At 43.5% G+C, this 13,698-nt stretch overlaps 1 protein-coding gene across 3 annotated transcripts in view; it reads left to right on the top strand.

Annotated features, from left to right (window-relative positions):
- The first annotated feature begins 2,080 nt into the window (after positions 1 to 2,080).
- The window catches only part of PHKG1 (phosphorylase kinase catalytic subunit gamma 1), a 28,097-nt gene continuing 16,479 nt past the window's right edge, over positions 2,081 to 13,698 (top strand). Inside the window, exons 1-3 of one of the 3 annotated variants that reach the window (XM_075013983.1) lie at positions 2,082 to 2,274; positions 2,777 to 2,810; positions 10,424 to 10,559. In XM_075013983.1, coding sequence (XP_074870084.1) covers positions 10,477 to 10,559 — 83 coding nt within the window. In that variant the 5' untranslated portion in view covers positions 2,082 to 2,274; positions 2,777 to 2,810; positions 10,424 to 10,476. Of the gene's footprint in view, positions 2,275 to 2,776; positions 2,811 to 10,423; positions 10,560 to 13,698 lie in introns of all 3 variants that reach the window. The other 2 variants (XM_075013984.1, XM_075013982.1) reach the window with 2 other exon arrangements.

The raw sequence follows: 13,698 nt of genomic DNA, 5'->3' as shown, positions 1-13,698 counted from the left end.
ATGATTGAGACTTAATAGTGAGTTCCTTGCTTCCATTTTAGGGGGGAAAAATGATAAAGGAACATTCCTCAGAAAGTCAACAGTATTATGGCAGCAAGCCAGTCCTTCAGAATGTTTATGCAATTCAGTTACCTTCAGCAGCTGCTGGCTGTACTAATGCTGCAATAACAGCCTGTACTACTAGTGACCTTTGCAGATGGGCCTTTTAAAAAAAAAAAAAAAAAAAAAAAAAAAAACTTTCAAAGCAGCAGTTCTCAAAACTGTGGGTAGGGATCCTGTTTTAATGGTGTTGCCCAGGTTGGCTTTAGACTTACTGGACCCAAAGTCTGAGGGCTCAGGTTACAGGTCCCCAACAGGCTTCAGCCCCCCGATGGGGTTTGGCACCAACTGCCTGGGGCAGTGAGACTCAGGGTTTGATTCCTCCTGCTGGGGTCACACATTAATTTTTGTTGTCAGAAGAGAGTTGGGTTGAAAAGAATTTTGAGAAACCCTGAGAACTGGAAGTATTGTGATCAGTTCTGAGATCCCCATCCTAACTTCTCCAGTATAGGATGCATATATATATCTTGTGTTAACAGCCTTAAGAAGGTCATGTGAAGTTCTGCTGCATTTAAAACATGCCAATGCCTGTCAGATGGTGATGCATTAAGTTACAGGTAACCCATGAAAGGAATCTTATTCTTATTGGCAATAAGGCTCCGACAGTAGAGCTGAGGATGCTGTAGCTGACAAAGGGGAAGGAAATGGCACTTACATGAATTGCTTTCCATTGTTCCTGTTTTTATATGGCTTCATACCTGTTTTCCATTGGTAGCTGTGTATCAGCATACACCTTGACAGTTCCCAGTAAGTCATGGTTCTAGGTTTGACTGAAGACTTTTTGGTGCAAAAGCCAAAGGCTATGCCTTAAATGCTTGTATTCAAAATACTACTTAACATGCAGCAACCACAAGTAAGGTAGACAAAGTACTACAGCCGTGCAAGACAGGTTGGGGTAAGCTACATCTGCTGTGCTATATGCACTTACTTTTCATCCTTTATCAAAAGCTGCTTATTTGATAATATCTTTGCTGTCTTTAAACAAGTAAAGTTAAACTTGATCTCCTAGAGTGTAGGCTGTAGGAGATGGATAGCTATGTAAAGTAAGGTGCTGATGGAATTAGTGTTGGGTACAGTTTTTGAAATAAATGCTGGCACACAAGTGCAAGGATGCACCATTCTCCCCATTTAAGTGCAACCCTTTACATAATGGATTAGATAGGAAGTGTTACCGCGCTGTAGCTTTCAACCTAGCTTTGTAAGTGGAGCACTTGCTCTTCACCTAAGCAGAGGTTCTCTCTTCCCCTCCCCATCATGACTTCATTTTAGCCTCCAACCTAATTCTGCAGAAGTTTTCTTGGAATTCTATGTGGCTGCAGCCCTGGTATTTGCGAGGGCCATGGCAAGAATGGCTACAGTAGTTGAAGCGTGCATGGCATCCCAGCTGCAAGGGACTGAACAGATCTACAGGGAAATAGCAGTGACAAGAACTGGCTGAAGCAAAGCTGGCAGGTGACCCATTCAAGGGCTGAGAAGAGGAGTAGAAGATAGTTAAAATGCTGAGGGCGATCTTTGACCAAGTACATATGTTAGCACAAATGTTCAAAGAGAGCATGAAGTGACAAATACAGTAAAAACGGGCTTCTGCCCTCTCACCTTGTGACTGTGCTTACTAAGCTGGCTTTTGCTTAATTACCTCTCACTCCTCAGGCCGCACTTCAGAAACGTGTGCTGGGGTTACAAGTCGTTTCTATGCTGTGCATGTGAATTCCATAAAATCTTACTAACAGTTGTGAATTGGCTCCAACTACTTAGGGGGAAAAAAATATCACTTATGAGAATCTACACAGCTTGCTATACAATGCTATTACCAAGCAGGAAAAGCACTATGTAACATATTGCTTGCTTCTGTGCACTACAATGTAGGGTCATTCATGTTCTCCCAGACCTTCCCCTCCTAAGCAGAAATTAATGTCATGCTGATGTATGTTCATGTCAGGCTCTGGCATTGCTTCCAAGTTGCTCTGCAATTTATTTTTGGCTTTGCAGACCTCACACAGAGGCTGACCTGCAATGAGCAGGCAGCCGTGCTGACGGCTGGGTTGTTTTTCTTGAGTTCACAATGATCTCTATCTTACACTCTTATTGTTCCAGTTTATTCTGACATTCCTGGAAGTCATTTGATCCCTTATATTTGGGCTGAATGTAGAAGGCAGGAGCTGCAAAGAGGTAATGGTAAGTAGAGACTTTCTGGGTCTAGAAACAGCTCTCTTTAAAAGGAAGCAAACTGTAGGAGTACCTCTGCAAAGGAGGGTTGGTGAGTGGCAGGGCAGGGAAACAACCAGTTAGAACTACAAACCATTGGTATGTTGTGATGTTTTACATAGCACCTTATGTTTGATCACCATAAATCATTCTCAATAGTGAACTGTAAGGCAGAGATCCTTATGTGTCTGGAGCATGTTGTGTCCTTTTGGTACTATAAAAGTAATAATCTTGCTGGAGTCAAAAGCCTCCCGGAAAGCCACTAATGCATGCTAAAAGCAGCCGGGTTTCTGAAACAAAAGTCTGTTCTAATCACGTCTTTGGAACAGATTTGTAATGACAGAATTTGACATATAGCAGTCTACCTGTGGAATGACAATATTTACTGCACTGGTGTTAAAGTGGAACTAACTGGGCCCAATATCTTTCAATGTTGAGATTTATGCTTTTGTAAAAGTATGCTAATTTACAGGGTCTATGAAGAGGAGAAAAGCTGGTGCTAACAGGTGAGAAAAGTTGTAGTGCTGGAGTGGGTGTATTCTTTGGGCTTTAACACAGGGGTGGCCAAATGCTGCATTCAGTTCTTTTATGGTTAAAGTGCAGCTCCCCGTGCTCCTACCAAGTTGTCTCTCTAAAGGACTGTCTGGGCCAGCAAGTTCAGGGGTTCCACCATGTAGCAGAGTGGTGGGGCTGCAGCCAGATGGGCCTCATTGCCAGGGCCTCAAGCAGCACTCCCTCTAAGTTTTTTCCACCAAGGAGTGGAATGAATTTTGTTAAGTGCACCAAGTCATGGGGATGTGCAACACCAATAGAAATCCATGCTGCTGGCTGTGGGAGCCTATGGGCACTCTGTTCTGGGCAGCCACTCAAGTGCTCAGCTCACTGGGGAACACTAGTCTTGGCAGGCACCTCCTGGATGGCAGAAGCTCCAGGTCCTACCACAGGGTAGAAGCCCTGACCGGTGCACCCTATGGCCCTGAAGCCCTGAGTCTGGCAGCTCTCAAGGCTGTGAAAATCATCATACATGACACAGAGGGTCAGTAATTTTGGAGGTGTACATTAACCCACAGGTGGCTAGTTATTTCAGGCTATCAAAGATTCAGAAAAACAAACAAACAAACAAAAAAAACCCAACGCTTTGGAGAGAATATGAAACGCCCGCTTGCAGCTGTCTACATCTGTCCATGTTGAGATAACGGACTTTCCTTCTCTAACTACTGAGAAATATTATCCTGAAAAAGAGGATTTCTTGTGACACAATTACTGGGCTGTTCTGCTGCTCTGAATTTTTCACAACAGCTACTTGTAAATGGGGCCAGTGGATTTTAAGCAAGCCTTGTTGGACTGGAGCTGGCTGCATCCATTGATACCCTCCCACTGAAGAGAACTCTAAAAACTAGATGTGCTCCCCACAGGACTAGATAAAAGAGAGACCCCCCTGTGGTCTGACCTGGCAAGGTACTGAGCGTATCTGAGGAGGTACTGCTCTCACTGCAGTCCTTAAGATTTTAAAAGCGCTTTGGACCCCAGGCTGAAAGGTATCGATCACTTTGTCTTGATGTGGCAGTAGAGGACTCTCAGTACCTCATGGGGTGGGGCAAGAAATAATGATGAGAGTGGCTTTGGGGTAGGTGTATATGCCCTTACATCACCTTCCTTTCTAGTTAGTACAGTTGCACCTGAGCTCAATAGACAGGGAATTTTTGCTACAGTTTCCCCTTTAAAAAAATAGTATACAGACTAACATGGCTCTCTCTCTGTAACTATCAAAACAAAAAAAGCAGTCTAGTTGCACTTTAAAAAGACTATCAAAATAATTTATTAGGTGGTGAGCTTCCATGGGATAGGGTCTGAAGAAGTGGGCCTATCCCACGAAAGCTCACCACCTAATAAATTCTCTTTAAAAAAAAAAAAAAAGCACACCTTCCTGAAGACATTTTGTGAGAGGTTTGTTGATGGTCTCTTTTCCCTGTCTGTTCTGCCCCCTTATTTTAAATATTTCCTCTGTCTTGCTTAGGGCTTGGTTTATATACTGCTTGTGCACCAAGTTTTATTATCTACAGGAGTTGAAAGAGCTTGTTGAGTTCAGGCTGCTCTTTATAAATTCAGTGACCATCAGTTAGTTGATTACGTTTGGTTTTTAGTTAAATAAGGAAGAGCACCCAACTCTTAGCCCTGACATAATTAAGCTGGGTTGATATTAAGGGACTCAGAATGGAGCACAGGTCAAGACCAGAGGTGGGAAAGTACCCAAAATGTTACTTGAGTAAGAGTATGCTGTTTGGGAAGGCAATGTACTTAAGTACAAGTTGCCTCCATCCCGCTGGAAAACTACTTGAGCAAGGAGTACACACATCACATTGCCTATTGATTGTACTCAAGTGTCCAGAAGTGAAAGCAGCTGTACTTTTACTCAAGTAACCCTTTGGGTACTTTTTCCATCTCTGGTCAAGGCATGCAGGCTGAAGACCTGCAAGAAGTGTTTTTTTCTTAGCTCCAGGCCAAAACAGACACCACAGAAGGACATGGTACAAGTACACAATGGAAGGACATGGTACGAGTGCACCACAGAGGGACACAAGCACACCTATAATTAGTGTAACACAATCATCATGTTACTGGTAGGTCAAACAAGAAGACAACACAGAGGCAAAATTGCAACACAGGGACCTTCCAGCCAACTGCAACTGGCCATGAAATAAAGGTGGCGACCAGCCTTTCCAAAGCTTTTTGGCACGTTTGCAAATGTAACCTCTAAATGCTGAAATCCTTACATTAGAGGACTGTTTTCTCCAGCAGCGCTGAGCACTCACCCAGTGGCTGGGGAGTTTCAAGACGACCCAGGAAGGACTCTGTCCACAGAGATGTCTAAACTGGAGCATGGTCACTTGTGAATGTTAGATCCTGACCCTGCTTCCTTTGGTGTCAAGGGAGTTGAGGGTTGCCAACACTATTTCAAAAATAAGGGGCTGTTTTCTTAGCACCTTGTGCTACCCCTCCTCCTGATAGCATTATTATTAAATAATAAGCAGTACTCACCTACACTTGCCAGGGGTATTTCTTACTGCATTTCTCAACAGCCAGCAACTACCGGTGTTGTACAGTACAGAGATTTAAAAAAAAAAAAAAAAAAAGGATGTCCCTTATAAGAAGGGACTGTCGGCAGGCAGGCATAGCCCCTGATTTTAATAGGAGCACCAGCTTCAACCCCCCCTTCCAACCCCCCCAGCCCATGCGCACACAGAAAGAAATGAGCCTGTAAAGAAGCACTGAACAAGGACATTCTGAGCACCTTAACTCCCACTACATTTCCAGGTAGTTGGTGGTGCTGGACACCCAACCGGATCAGGCCGCTGAACGGACTCTTGGAAAGTTGGTTTCAAAACTGCAGTGTTATACAAGGATGCTATTGGATGACTTAGCAACACTGAGCATATGATCCAGACACTGACCTTATGAAGCCTGTCAGCTGCAAGTGCAGCACTTTGGAACAGAGAGGTTGGTGGGAGATGCAGAGCTCGGACTGTCTCTATTTAGCGTAACTAAAGTTTACGTGGATCAGCAAATACTCCCCCAGCAGAAGCAACAGCTCAGATGTCACCCAGACCTAAACTCGTATTTGGATTATTTTTTTCTTTTGCTTGGAATTCTTTTTATTTAGTTCTTTTTAAGTGGATAAAAAAATGGAGTGTGTTAGACAGTTTTGTATTGTTTAATGCTTTAGTTTAAAAAGCTGTCATAATGCATGGGGGAGGCTCACAGATGGGAAAAAAACACACCCCAACAACATTGGCCAGTCTTGTTGACATGCTATAGTCTATTGCAAAAAGATCTTGACAGGTAAGCCAAAGATATCTCCAGTTTCTACTCATTTGGTTGCTCAGGAAGAGACATTCCAAAAGGCCTGGTTCTCTGAGAACACAGATCAGCTGCGTGCTTAAAAAAAAAAATCAGAGCCCCTTTATTGCATCTCAAGCTGGATACCAGTCACTTTTGAAAAAGCTGGTTGTAGTTCCTAGTGAACACAGCAATGGTCTGAGCACAGGCCTGGGAGCCAGGAACTCCAGACTTCTGATGCCAGCTCATGGGGTGCACCTGACTACACCCCTTAACCTCTCTGCCTCAGCTCCTGACACCCCCAGAGCCATAACATTGAGAGTCACCTTCATTCCTGCAAGGTTTGGGACCCTGTGCCTAGCCAGCGAGGCACTTGAATACACAAGAATAAATGGGACTCGAGTAGATACTTTGCTGAATTGTGGCTATAATTGGGGAGGAGGGGGGCGGAGATGGTGCTGAGGCTTGTTTCACTGCAGGAAGTAAATTATTCCCTGCGATGTCCTCTAGATTCCAGTGTTATTCACTGGAATTCTTCCTGCAGGATGGGAGGAACTTTACAGCTGACCAGTGGAGTCAACGACTGCTTGCTCCGGGCAAGGGGTTAAGCAGACCCTGGGTGGCAATGCTGTGGCAACAGAGCCCGATAACAAGCCAGTGAGCTACAGGTCTGTGAATGTCCAGTACCCTCAGTACAAAATGTTCCTGTGCTCACCGCAGCCCTTTACTATGGGGGACATTATAGGGGCAGGAGAGTCAAGAAAGGGACAAGGTTTCAGAAGTGCCTCCAAGTTTGGTGGCTCAGCATTTTCTGAAAGTCAGGCCCTTCACAAGCCACTGAATTTGGGAACCCAAAAAAATGGAAGCCCCGTCATCAGCTACCCTCAGCTTGGGCTCAAGTGCAGTTTTGTTGAATCCCTTGCTCCTAGGTCCTCTATAGAAGCCCCCACCCCTGGCCCAGCAGGATTTCGACTGACTGTTGGAGTCTTAAGAGTACAACTATAATTCACCCATCTGTAGTCTCTGGCAGTGCTTCCCAGGTCCTGCCGCAGGTCACAGGCAGGAAGAAGGCTTACAGGGTCCATTGTTTGTATTAAGTTCATACTATCTAGTACCCTCAGGCAAGGCTTCTCTTGCTACTGGAGCTCACTGTCAGGGGCTGGCAGCCTTCTAACACCTAGGCAAGCTTTTCCCTCTCTTCCGTGGCCCATTTCATCTTAAACTCCCCTTCTCCAAATAGTGCATGTTCTGCACATGGGACTAACTGGTGCTGCTTGACCAGCCTTTCTACCCCTGGGATGAAGTGGGGGTCCAAGTCTGAGCCACTCTTTGGCCTATTGAAATCAGTAGCGTGTTTCCATATTTCAGAATCAGACATTGAAATGGGTTTTTCACTGTCAGTCCCTTGGGTACAATCAACACACTACACCAAATACAGCAAGAATCTATGCCACACACACTAAGAAACTGAGGAACCACTTGATCAAAATCCTTTATAATAAACAAACAGTGATTAAAAATGAACTCTCTCAACTTGAAACTCTCATCAGTAATCAGGCATCCACGTAAGATCCCACAGAATGAGACTTTACATACTAGTATCATAGAATAGTAGGACTGGAAGGGACCTCGAGAGGCCATCAAGTCCAGCCCCCTGCCCTAATGGCAGGACCAAGTACTGTCTAAACCATCCCTGACAGACATTTATCTAACCTGTTCTTAAATATCTGCAGCGATGGAGATTCCACAACCTCCCTTGGCAATTTATTCCACCGTTTGACCTCCCTGACAGTTAGGAACTTTTTCCTAATGTCCAACCTCAACCTCCCTTGCTGCAGTTTAAGCCCGTTGCCTCTTGTTCTATCCTCAGGAGGCCAAAATGAACAAGTTTTCTCCCTCCTCCTTAGGACACCCTTTTAGATACCTGAAAGCCGCTATCATGTTGCCCCTCAGTCTTCTCTTTTCCAAACTAAACAAGACCAATTCTTTCAGCCTTTCTTCATAGGTCATTCTCTACACCTTTAATCATTCTTGTCGCTCTTTTCTGGGCCCTCTCTAATTTCTCCACATCTTTCTTGAACTGCGGTGCCCAGAACTGGACACAATCCTCCAGCTGAAGCCTAACCAGTGCAGAATGGAGTGGAGGAACGACTTCTCAGGTCTTGTTCACAACACACCGGTTAAGACATCCCAGAATCATGTTTGCTTCTTTTGCAACAGCATCACACTGTGGACTCATATTTAGCTTGTGGTCCACTAGATCCCCTAGATCCCTTTCTGCTGTAGTCATTCCTAGACAGTCTCTCCCCATTCTGTATTCGTGAAACTGATTGTTCCTTCCCAAGTGGAGCACTTTGCATTTGTCCTTATTAAACTTCATCCTGTTTACCTCAAACCAGTTCTCCAATTTGTCCAGATCATTTTGAATTATGACCCTAACCTCCAAAGCAGTTGCAACTCCTCCCAACTTGGTATCATCTGCAAACATAATAAGCGTACTTTCTATGTCAATATCTAAATCATTGATGAAGATATTGCACAGAACCAGTCCTAAAACAGACCCATGCAGAACCCCACTTGTTATACGTTTCCAGCAAGATTGAGACCCATTAAGAACTACTCTCTGAGTACTGTTATCCAGCCAGTTATGCACCCATCTTACAGTAGCTTCATCTAAGTTTTATTTGCCTAGTTTTTTTATAGGAATATCATGTGAGACTGTATCAAATGCTTTACCAATGTCTAGGTATACCACATCTACCGCTTCTCCGCATCCACAAGGCTCGTTATCCTATCAAAGAAAGCTATCAGATTGGTATGACATGATTTGTTCTTTACAAATCCATGCTGGCTGTTCCCTATCACTATACCACCTTCCAAGTGCTTACACGTGATTTCTTTAATTATCTGCTCCATTATCTTTCCTGGCACTGAAGTTAAACTGACTGGCCTGTAGTTTCCTGGGTTATTCTTATTCCCCTTTTTATAGATGGGCACTATATTTGCCTTTTCCAGTCTTCTGGAATCTCTCCTGTCTCCCATGAATTTCCAAAGATAATAGCTAAAGGCTCAGATACCTCCTTTATCAGCTCCTTGGGTATTCTAGGATGCATTTCATGAGGCTTTGGTGACTTGCAGACATCTAATTTTTCTAAGTGATTTTTAACTTGTTCTTTTTTTATTTCAACTTCTAACCCTACCCCTTTGGAGCATTCACTATGTTGGGCATTCCTTCATCAGACTTCTCAGTGAAGACCGAAACAAAGAAGTCATTAAGCATCTCTGCCATTTCCAAGTTCCCTGTTACTGTTTCTCCCTCCTCACTGAGCAATGGCCCTACCCTGTCCCTGGTCTTCCTCTTGTTTCTAATGTATTGATAAAAAGCCTTCTTGTTTCCCTTTATGCCTGTAGCTAGTTTGAGCTCATTTTGTGCCTTAGCCTCTCATCTTGCTCCTGCATTCTTGTGTTGTTTGCCTATATTCATCCTTTGTAATTTGTCCTTGTTTCCATTTTTATATGATTCCTTTTTTATTTTGAGATCATGCAAGATCTCCTGGTTAAGCCAAGGCAGTCTTTTGCCATATTTTCTATCTTTCCTACATAGTGGGATAGCTTGCTTTTGGGCCCTTAATAATGTCCCTTTGAAAAACTGCCAACTCTCCTCAGCTGTTTTTCCCCTCAATTTTGCTTCCCATGGGCACTTACCTATCAGCTCTCTGAGTTTACCAAAATCTGCCCTCCTGAAATCCATTATCTCTAACAAAATATACTAACAAAACAGTAAAATAGTCTTTGAAGTGCTACTGGACTGCTTTTTTTGTCTCCACCAGAGAGTCATTCCTGTTCATTTTGTCCCTTTCTGATGTTCATCCTGATTTTCTCCTGTCTTTAGAAGGAAGCAGAAAGAAGTTTCACTCTGCTGGCACTGCAGCAGGCCATCTTACCATCCAGGCTGTTGGCCCATAGAGCAAACGAAAGGGCCTGGGTCTGGGAGAGTGATTAATACAATTTTGTTTGGATTCTGGACCAGACCCTCAGAGATACGTAAGCTCCTAAATCCCATTTCTGTCAGAGGCAGTTAAAAACCTCAGTACCTCAGATTCTGGGCCTCAGTCTCTAGTTCAAAGATCTATCAGACAAAAGGACTTGAATTTCCAGTTGCCTTTATTTTATGCCAGCAATACAGAGGTGCAGTTCCATTTTGAGCTTTTAAGACTCAAGGGTTGGTTAGAGGAAAAAAAGACAGCCATGGTATTATTTGTTTTCTCTTTTCTTGTTCTAGCTCTCTATTACCTTGGCGCAAACCTTTAGAGCAGGCACAGCGAGGATCCAAACATGACCAAGGAGGAAGAGCTACCAGACTGGCATTCGGCTAAGGAATTTTATGAGAAATATGAGCCAAAGGAAATTCTGGGCAGGTAAAGGTTGGGGGTTATGGTATCTCAGTACCCATAAGAAATATAAGTTGCTTTCACCCTGAGGAGGCATATAAAGGAACACGTAAACACATAAGGACAAGGCACAGAATCCACTACTGCCTGTTATGTTTCTTGGTGGGTGTATGAAGTGGTTCTTTAAATACACTTAACCTTTCTCCTAATGTAAGTCCTCTATTCAGTTTGGAAGGAGAGCTAATCTTGATAACACAGAGAGAGAAGACTGAGGTGTTTAATGCCTATTTAGCTTTAGTCTTCACTAAGAAGGTTAATGGTGACCAGATACTCAACACAGTTAATATTAACAACAATGGAAAGGAAGGAAAGCCAAAGGGAGAAAGACCAGGTTAAAAGTATTTAGACACATTAGATCTATTCATAGAGTGATTTGAGGGCCAGAGGGAGCAGTTTAAGGACATACCAAAGGCACACATGTTAAAGTTGGTGTTTTACACATAGAAAACAAAAAGCAGTCAAGTAGCACTTTAAAGACTAGCAAAATAGTTTATTAGGTGAGCTTTTGTGGGAAAGACCCACTTCTTCAGACCATAGCCAGATCAGAACAGACTCAATATTTAAGGCACAGAGGACCAAAAACAGTAAGCAAGGAGGACAAATCAGAAAAAGATAATCAAGGTGAGCAAATCAGAGAGTGGAGGGGTGGGAGGGAAGGTCAAGAATTAGATTGAGCCAAGTATGCAGACGAGCCCCTATAGTGACTCAGAAAGTTTCCATCACGATTTAAACCATGTGTTAATGTGCTGAATTTGAATATAAAAGCCAGCTCGGCTGTTTCCCTTTCCAGAACGGTGCAATAATTCTTCTTCAATAACACACATACCTTTAGGTCATTGACAGAATGCCCCATTCCATTAAAATGTTGACTAACTGGTTTGTGGATCTGGAGTGTTTTGATGTCTGTTTTGTGCCCATTGACCCTTTGTCTAAGGGAGTTAGAAGTCTGTCCAATATACAAAGCATCTGGGCATTGTTGGCACATGATGGCAAATATGATGTTAGTAGAGGAGCACGAGAAAGTGCCCGTGATTCTGAGAGTAACCTGGTTAGGTCCAGTGATGGTATTTCCAGAGAAGATATGTGGACAAAGCTGGCAGCGGGCTTTGTTGCGGGGAAAGGTTCCAGGACTGGTATTCCTGGGGTATAGACTGTGGCTGTTAGTGAGGATCCTCATGAGGTTGGGAGGTTGTCTGTAGGAGAGAACAGGCATGTCACCCAGGGCCTTCTGGAGTGTGGCATCCTGATTCTAATAGGGGCTCATCTGCATACTTGGCTCAATCTAATTCTTGACATTCCCCCCCACCCCTCCACTCTCTGATTTGCTCACCTTGATTATCTTCTTCTGATTTGTCCTCCTTGCTTACTGTTTTTGGTTCTCTGTGTCTTAAACATTGAGTCTGTTCTGGTCTGCCTATGGTCTGAAGAAGTGGGTCTGTCCCACGAAAGCTCACCTAATAAACCATTTTGCTAGTCTTTAAAGTGCTACTTGACTGCCTTTTGTTTTGATAGGGTATAGACTAGCATGGCTTCCTCTCCGTTACTATTTTACACATAGGAGAGCCTTGCCCAGGATGGCCCCGCAGTGGAGAGCAGAAATCCATGAGGGGGTGGCACATTTTGAAGAGGTCCTGCCCAAACACAGGGAAGAAGAGGTGGAGAAGGAGAAAAGAGCAGCAAAAACTGCCCCGCACCCAACCAACAGCTAACAACACCTGCCCCATCTGTGATTAGATCTGCCCCTCAAGAATTGGGCTGATCAACAGACTCACATATGAGAGGGACATAAAAGTCCTGCTTATTAGCAGGTGACAGCCAAGATTCGAGTTAGCAGGTCCTGATGAAATTCATCCTAGAGTACTTGAGGAACTAGCTAAAGCAACCTTGGAACTGTTAGCTTTTATCTTTGAGAACTCCTGGAGGATGGGAGAGGTCCCAGAGGCCTGGAGAAGGACCAACATAGTACCTACTTTTAAAAAAGAGGAACAAAGAGAATCAGGGGAATTACAGACCAGCCAATGTAGCTTCGATACCTGGAAGGATACTGGATCAAAATGATTAAACAATTTGTAAGCAACTGAAGAAAGATAACATTGTATGTAACAGCCAGCAGGGATTTGTCAAGAAGAAATCATGCTTACCAGCCTAATTTTCTCCTCTGAAAGGGTAACTGGCCTAGTGGATAGGAAAGCAGCAGTAGCTATGGTATATCTTGATTTGCTTGTGACACAACCCCTCATGGTGTTTTCCTTAGTAAAAGAAAAGGAAAGACCATCTGGATGAATTTACTACACAGTGGGTGAGCAATTGGTTGAAAGATTGTAATCAAAGAACACTGTACTTTTCAATGGTTTGCTATCAAACTGGGAGGACATATGTACTGAGGTCTGCAGGGGTCAGTCCTGGATCAGGTACTTGTCAATATTTTTTCATTAATGACTTTGATTTAAAAAAAAAAAAAAAGTAGAAATAAGATTTATAAAATGGGCAGAGGACACCAAACTGGGAGCTGTTGCAAGCACATTGGAGGACAGGATTAGAACTGAAAAGGGTCTTGACAAATTAGAGATGTGTTCTGCATTCAATGAAATGAAATTCAATAAAGAAGAAGTACCAAGTACTCCAAGTGGAAAGAAAAAAAAAAAATGGCAAGGTGCTAGCACCGCTGGAAAGAATCTGGGGGTGACAGTAGATCACAAATAGAATTAATGTCAACAAGCTGTAGGCATTGTGACAAATAATATTCTGGGTGTATATTAACAGAAGTCTGGTACTTAAGACACAGGAGGTAGTTGCCCTGCTCTATTCAGCTCTAGTGCTGCCTAACATGGAGTACAGTGTCCAGTTCTGGGTGCCACAACTTAGGCAAGAAGACGAAAGACTGGAGAGAAGAGAAGAGGAACAAAAATCACTCAAGGTTTAGAAATCCAGACCTGTGAGGAAAGGTTAAAAAACAAAAACCACAGATGCACTGAGTCGTGAGGAAAGATGACTAACATACCGTACCAGAAGACTACTAGCAAGGAGTATTACAAAGAACATGTGGTCAGTTGTTCTCTACTTCCATAAGAAGCTGGATGAGAAACAGTGGGCTTAATATGCAGCA

The sequence above is a fragment of the Carettochelys insculpta genome, chromosome 19 (genome assembly GCF_033958435.1).
Source record: "Carettochelys insculpta isolate YL-2023 chromosome 19, ASM3395843v1, whole genome shotgun sequence".
In the NCBI taxonomy this organism is placed as follows: domain Eukaryota; kingdom Metazoa; phylum Chordata; order Testudines; family Carettochelyidae; genus Carettochelys; species Carettochelys insculpta.
This window is presented reverse-complemented; position numbering and strand designations above follow the sequence as displayed.